We start from the raw sequence: 7,821 nt of genomic DNA, 5'->3' as shown, positions 1-7,821 counted from the left end.
TTGGTGACCTATTCACTTCCGAAAAAATCAATCACCACACTTGATTCATTTACTGTTTTTATAATGTAACCTGAAACCGTACCTAACGGAGGAGCACAAAAAGCATGTGGATTACCAAACTGTATATAAGTAGGTTACGGGATTATTACAAAACCTAAGTTTCTTATTTCTTTTTTCTGCAGGTGCAACGATAAAAAAAAATTCAAGAAATGGATCGAGCTATCGTTATTCATCTGCCACTGATTGTGATGATTTTGGCGCTTTTCTCATCCGTGGCAACCCATTGGGTTCCCCGTTCGCCCCCACCCCCGATCACCCCCCCGCCCCTCTGTGCCTCCCAGTTCACATTGGTGAATCGGGCGTGTGCCATGCTACCTTACATGCCAGGCCCCCCGGCGTTTCACCCCGCCTCGGTGGATGAGGAAGAGAGTCGGCGCCACCATGGGCACCACCACAACCACAGGAGTACCCACCAAGAATCGCCCGAGCAACAGGATTGCTGCCGGTGGCTGAAAGAAGTTGACAATGTGTGCGTTTGCGACCTGCTGGTGCGCCTGCCGCCGTTCCTGACGCGACCTATGCACAACTACACGGTCGTGGTCGATGACTCGTGCGTCGTCACGTTCGCGTGCGGATCGAGATTGGTTCGGGTTTGAGCGGTTCGGGGGTTGTTTGGTTTATGTGTTGAAATGGGAAATGTAAGATTTATTACACTAATCGTTAAGATTGGCCTATGTTAATTTTCTCGCACGAAGCGTTAGAGCTAATGATGTAGCAAATGTTAATTTTATACGTACTGATGATGTTGTTGTGGCTCTGTAATATTGTATGTTTATAATTCATATTTTATGTTTATATTAATATTTAATATTCCTTCTGCTTGTAAGGATCAAGTTTACCTTTGCGTTTTTAATATTAAAAATATTTTTATATTTGTATAATTTTTATTTTTTTACGAATATTATTCTATTAGTATTATAAGATATTAAAAAAATAATTGGGGGATCTTATAGTCGAAAATAAATGAAGAACCATTAGAGACGGGTATTAAATTTATATTTTAGATGCCGTATGTTTATAATTCATATATTATCAATATATATATATATATAATATTGAATTATTTCATTTAATACTATAACAACAACTATACATATATTATTCCTTCCTCTTAATTTAATACATTTTTGTTATCATTTTTATTTGTCTCACTTAAAATATCTCATTTTAATCATAGGAAAAGTAATTATATTTAAATAGCAAAATTTCCCAAACTTTTACAAAAATATTCGTTTTTATTTTTAATACTTACAAAAGTAAAAATGTCAACATTTTTCTACACATTTTTATTAATAAATAAAATACTATTTCCTCCGTCTCTTATTTATGTATTCGTTTGTTTTTTGCACGTAATTTTAGGAATATTAGTATTATATTGGGGTGTGGTATGAATAAAATAGAAAAGAATAAAATAACCTTATTAGTATTGTGTGATATAAAGATAATAATATTATTTGTGTGATATATTGTAAATTGTAGGGGTATTTTTAATGTTATAAAATATATTTACTGAAAATAAAAATTGATATTTTATTGTGGGACAGACCAAAATAAAAAAAATGAATAGATTGTAAGGGACTAATGAAATATTATTTTTAATATATTTAAAAAGAAAAAGAAATTCATTGAATTAGAACGGACATAATATTAATTAATTGGTTGTTATCTCATTCATATTCCTCTTCTTCTACTTGACTTCAATCTAATTAGAACCAATCTGTTAATTATTATTATTATTATTATAGATATTCTCTCTTCTTCTTCTTTTTCTCAAAAAAGAGAAACTTGAGATGATATTTGAATTTACGTTAAAAATATTATGATAATTTATCATTTAATCTATTGGTTGTGTGATGATAAAATATATTATTTTCATCCGGCTCTCAGGGTTATATTTATTTTTTGCTTATTAATGTTTAAATATTAATTATTCTATCAAAATATAGTAAAAATTAAAAAAAATATATCAAAAATATTTCTATTTAGTGTTTTATAATACAATAGAAAAATATTTGTAAAAAATAATTATACAAATTTAAAAATATTTTTAATATTAAATAAAATAAATGTAATTAATCCGAGGGAGAAAACAATATTTTATTAAAATTTAGATAGATAAGGAGCTTTGTTATTTTTATTTTTATTTTTATTTTTTACTATTCATTCTTTAATTAATAAAATTATATAATTTTTTATTACAAAATATTTAAAATGATATGATTACAAAAATATAAAAAAAAAAATAATAATAATAATACAATATCTATAATTAAATATATACGCATCACAAAAATAACAAAAAAATACGCTAAAAACCAACAAAAACACATATCATTCCTTAAAATTATTCACCATTTTATATATTTTACGGATAAAACATCTGAAACTATAAAACTAAAAAATTAAGCTCTATACATTTCAAAAACTATATATTAAATAGAAATATATATATATATATATATAAAAGTTATGTATACAATCTAAATAAGTAAATAAAAGACAATTACATATAATAAATATATACTTACTCCGGAGGGAAGGGAATAAGCCAGGCCTGTCAGGGGCATGCCGCTTGGTTTAGGTAAGGCTTAGCTTAGCCTGATTTAAAAAGTCAGGATAAAAAAAATTTTAAATTCTTTTTATTTAAATAGAATAAACTTAAATTTAAATTTTATTTTATTTTATTTTTTAATTAACAGTCCAGTCTAATAATTATTAATTTTTTTTATAAATTATTATTATTATTATTATTATTATTATTATTATATATTAAAAATAACTTTCTATCTAATAATAATATTTATTAAATAATTTTAATTATAAATTTATTATAAATAGATAGAATATTTTAACTTTTATATATATTAAATAATTATATATACTTTATTTTTTTTAATTTTTAACTAAATTTGCACGTAAATAAATAAAAATCTTATTTGATTTTTAAATAGGATTGTAGATCACGCCAGACTCAGGTTTTTAAAAATAACAATTCAGGCTTACAGGCCTACGCCAAATATTTTTAAAACAGGCCAAATTTGTTTAGGCAAAGTCTGGCTTTTTTCCACCCTTATTACTCTGTCGGTCTCATTTCTTTTTGCATCATTTTACTTATTATTAAAAATATTATTATATTTTTATAAATTTTTGTATAAATATTATAATAATATTATAAGAGATTAATTGAAGTATTTTTGTCATTTTTTTTATTTGTATTACGTTTTTATATAATAATTAATATTTAAATATCAACACGCATAAAGTAAATGAGATTTTTAGAGCCGACCATAGACAGCAGTACTATTACTTGTATTCTTTCCATCTATTTTGCTTGTATATATTTACTTTTATTACGCAAATTAAGAATTATTAATATTTTATATGTGACATGTAGTGTATAATAGTGTTGATTATTAATACTTTTAAAAATAAGATGAATATATTATAAAATTAAATATTTATAAGTTGATAATTTTAAGTAAAATACAAGATGATTTTAATATCGTACAAGAATACAAATATTTAGATTAAGAAATGAATATATTAGAACTTCTATTATGTATGTATACATTTACTATCTAGACGAATAATAGAGTATTAAGTGCGTAAATATAGGTATTTTTGTAAAAAAAAATTACCATTGACGATCAGATCGGAAGGGACCAATAGAATCGACTCATTCGTAGTGTTTTTTGATCTCCTCAAGTAAAGATTCAAACTATCCCGCACTAGTTTTGTGATTAAAACCGCGAGAAGACAAAAAATTGAATTAAAAAAAATATGATAATACTAAAAATTAAGAAATAAAAGGCAGGAATTTCTTTATAATATGCAGGCAAATTAAACAAAATTGTAACACAGTTTGAAAAAGCTAAGAAAAATTTTAAAAGAAAAGAAAATTATGTTGGAAAATCTGCGTAAATAAGAGTTTCTTTATCGATATTCCTTCCAATATTTTCTCGACAAAAATTGTCATTTCATTGGATAATTTTTCTATTATTATTAGTTTTTGTTCATCATCATTTTTTGATAGATTAATTTTATTTTTTTTCATATAATGCGTGGAATTGTGTCAAAAAGATTATTATTTTAAATTGAAAGTTTGATTTTTTAACTTTTTTTTTTGTTATTATTTACGGAAAATCACAATTCAAAAATTGGAATGAGTGAAATGCATCTTCACCTTCCCGGTCTATGAATTGGAGTTTAAAATTTTTGATAGTTTTTGTTATTTTTTTTTTTTTTTTTTTTGAGAAATTGAATTTCGAGTTGAGATTTGAATAGTAAAAATTTTGAATTATAATAATTGTACAATGTGATATAAATAGGTATTGATGTGATGTTTTAAATATAAAATTAATTCTTAATATAATATAAAAAAATAAAAAAATAAGTATTTAATTTGATTTTTTTTTAAAAAAAAATTGAATGAATAGTAAAATTTGGGACAAAATCTTTAAACGGACACACCTTAATATATCCGTTATAATTACGTTACTTATTAATTAATTTATTATTACAATTTTCAATACATTTAATTTAATTTATTTATCTTTAATATGAAATTATATAATAAATATGTATATAAATTAATCATTATTATATATTTTTATTTAATAAATTAATGTATTTAAAAAAAATAAAAATATATAAAATAATTTATAATTTCAATTACTCATGATTTAAAACATAAAATAATAATTACCAAAAGTATAAATATATTAAAATAATAAATAAATTATATATATAGACAATTATGGTACTGCTGATTTGATTTAATCAATATATATATATAATAAAAATATCCAACAAATATTTTTACTATATAATATTACAAGGAAATATATATAATTATATTTGTACTGTATTAAAATTACTATATGATGTCAGAACATACGATGTGTAAAATTATACTACCAATCAAACAAACGATAATTTGTTCGATTTTAATTTTGCAAGTTCGATCACGAATCAAATTATAATAAATCCATATTATAATTTAACTCAAAAATCAAGCTCTCCAAAAATTAAAATTATATAATATATATATATATATATTCAGCGTGTAAAATTAGCAAAATTTTCAATTAATTAATAATGAGCCATCACCGCCGCCGCCGCCGCCGTAACTCGGCGCCTCATCGCCGTCACGGCCACCGCCGGCGAGTCCATCTCATACAAAAATCGACTCACCACCGCCGCCCCCGGCCCCGCCACCGCTCTCTCCCACGCCGCCGCCGCCTCCTCTGCTCCGCCGCGTTTCATAAACACTTCCGTCGCGTCCAGGCGGTGCATCCTCCACCCTCGGATCCTCCTGAGGCGGTGGATCTTCTCCAGCTGCCGGAAAGCCAACCGACTGGTGTTCATCTTCACCAAATCGATCGCCTCCGCCAGAATCCTAGCCTTAGTTTCCTCATCGGAATTCGACTCCAAATCGAAGAAATCGTGCAGCTCAGGAACTCCAATTGCTCGCCGAATCCCCTTCGAATAATCCCCATTCGGTCGGTAGAAATCCCTAATTTCCTCAACCATACCTCTCTCCACCATTTTATCCACCCGATCTTGCACAAACGAATGCAGCACAGGCATTGCAACATCTACCCAAAGGAAGCAGCAATCGTACCTGGATCGAAAATCGGAGTCGTCGAGAAGCGCCTCGACGAACGAATTCGAACCGCCTGCTATAATCGGCAACCGCGACCGCTTTAAAATCGACTTGACGGAGGCGGCGGCGACAGCGCGGAAGCTGGAGGCGGAGAAATCGGAATCCGGATCTGCGATTCCGAGGAGGTGGTGCGGCACGCCGCGGCGCTCATCGTCGGTGACTTTGTTGGTGGCGATGTCGAGGCCGCGGTAGAGCTGTATCTTATCGGAGTTGACTACCTCGGCGGAGAATGCTGTTGCGAGGTCTATGGCGAGGCGAGATTTTCCGGTGCCGGTGGCGCCGAGAACCACCACAACCTTGTCCTTGGAGTAACCGCCGGCAATGGCGGCAGGTATGTTTAGCAGCGGCGGGATTCGTTTCGGTATGTTTGATAATAATGATATTTTCATTTTATAATATTTTATAAATGAATATTAATTAATTAATATAATAATGAATAAAATGTGGTGACATGAAAACGCGATTTCAGTAAAAGCGTTTGTACAGTTGAGGAGTTGCAATGAAGAGGCAAATAATGATGGCGGGGAGAAAGGGGTATTTATATATATGTGAAAAACAAAAATAAAAATAAAAATAAAAATAAATAAAAATTATAATTACTATTATTGGGGACACTGTGTATAGTCAACTCCAAGTTGCCAAATGATCCCAATACTCCACTTTAGGCCTTTATGCATCTTTTTTTTTTTTTAAAAAAACTTTTTTATGAGCATTTTTTATGTGCATTTTAACAACACTTCAAAGGGTGGGTGCACTTTAGAGTTTTTACAAAATAAAAATGGATTTTTTTGCTAATTTTTTGATATGATTTTCAATATATATTTTATTTTTATTTAAAAAAAATTATATTTAACATAGAATATTACCGTACGATTTTCCATATTTTAATTATGAAGATTTGATTGAATATAATAACTAAGAAATAATTATATTTTAATATTAAAATGGAATATAATGTAAAAGTAATTAAATTATAGAGAAATAAAATTATTTGCTAAAATAAATTATTCATAAATTTTTCGAACAATTAAAAAAAAAAAACCTATATAATTTTGATGGGCGAAAAGAATATAATTGAAATCATAACATAAACTATATAAAATAGCACACCTTTTATAATCTAACACATGAAATATAAATATATGCTATATGTCAATATAATGTAAATATAAGTAGTCTATAAATTAAGGTGTGATTCCTTGTGAAATTTTACTTCTAATTTTTTTAATTTTACATTCAAATTATCACATCAATACATATTTATATCACATCAAACAACTATTTCTATTCAAAATTTTATTATTCAAAACCAAAATAAAAAACTATAATCTAACAAGTAAACACACATATATAATAGGTCATATCTCATATACTATAATTGGATTTAACGAACACAATATATGAAAATAACACATTTTAAATATCATTTCGATAACACATAAAATATAAACGCGAAAAAGGGAGTAGGTCTAATAAATTTAATTATAGTAGACGAATCATGTGTGATTATTAAATAAAACTCGGAGAAATTGGAGGTTTGTATCTACGATCACGAGTTCACTCCACTACTGGATCATTCTTTATGAAATACTCCATCCGTCTCATATCTATATATCCATTTGCTTTTTGCATGGAGTTTTAGAAATATTAATATTATATTGGGATAAAGTATAAATAAAGGTAAAAAGATTAAATTAACCCTATTAATATTGTATGATATAAATGTAATAACATTTGTGTAATATATTGTAAATTGGAAATGTATTTGTAATATTAGGTAGACAGTACAATTACGAAAAAAAAAAGAAATGAATACTTTGTTACGAAACAGACCAAAATAAAAAAAAAAAAATGAATAAATTATTAAAGGATAAGGGAGTATACTATATTATTATTATTATTAGTATTGGTGAAAAAGATAATATAGTATACTTTAAAATAATAATTTAAATAAAAATGATAATATTCTTATGATAGATAGAGATGGTAGATTTGATGTTAGGGCATCCCATCCCATCGACTCTTTACTTCTTTCCAATTAATAATAATAATAATAATAAATTATATGATAAAGAAGACAGCATTGAACAGTAAAG

At 27.4% G+C, this 7,821-nt stretch overlaps 3 protein-coding genes across 3 annotated transcripts in view; 2 read left to right on the top strand and 1 right to left on the bottom strand.

Moving 5' to 3' along the window:
* LOC127242813 (protein WHAT'S THIS FACTOR 1 homolog, chloroplastic) overlaps positions 1-323 on the top strand; it is a 2,175-nt gene extending 1,852 nt beyond the window's left edge. Inside the window, exon 2 of the mRNA XM_051262509.1 lies at positions 183-323. The gene's annotated coding sequence lies outside the window, so the exon portion shown is untranslated. The remainder of the gene's footprint in view (positions 1-182) is intronic.
* Positions 210-656, top strand: LOC127242856 (uncharacterized). Its single transcript, XM_051262567.1, has one exon. The coding sequence runs from the start codon at positions 210-212 to the stop codon at positions 654-656; it is 447 nt and encodes a 148-aa protein (XP_051118524.1).
* Positions 657-4,926: 4,270 nt separating this feature from the next.
* Positions 4,927-6,218, bottom strand: LOC127243020 (adenylate isopentenyltransferase 3, chloroplastic). The gene has a single exon (XM_051262854.1). It carries the CDS (start codon positions 6,112-6,114, stop codon positions 5,152-5,154), a length of 963 nt encoding a protein of 320 aa, XP_051118811.1. The 5' UTR covers positions 6,115-6,218; the 3' UTR covers positions 4,927-5,151.
* Positions 6,219-7,821: the final 1,603 nt, after the last annotated feature.

This window comes from Andrographis paniculata, unplaced genomic scaffold (assembly GCF_009805555.1).
Source record: "Andrographis paniculata isolate CXL003 unplaced genomic scaffold, ASM980555v1 Contig89END, whole genome shotgun sequence".
In the NCBI taxonomy this organism is placed as follows: domain Eukaryota; kingdom Viridiplantae; phylum Streptophyta; class Magnoliopsida; order Lamiales; family Acanthaceae; genus Andrographis; species Andrographis paniculata.
This window is presented reverse-complemented; position numbering and strand designations above follow the sequence as displayed.

What these genes read in the sequence shown, in the direction of transcription:
- LOC127243020 (XM_051262854.1), bottom strand. Translation starts at nt 6,114, where the DNA reads ATGAAAATATCATTATTATCAAACATACCGAAACGAATCCCGCCGCTG.
- LOC127242856 (XM_051262567.1), top strand. Translation starts at nt 210, where the DNA reads ATGGATCGAGCTATCGTTATTCATCTGCCACTGATTGTGATGATTTTG.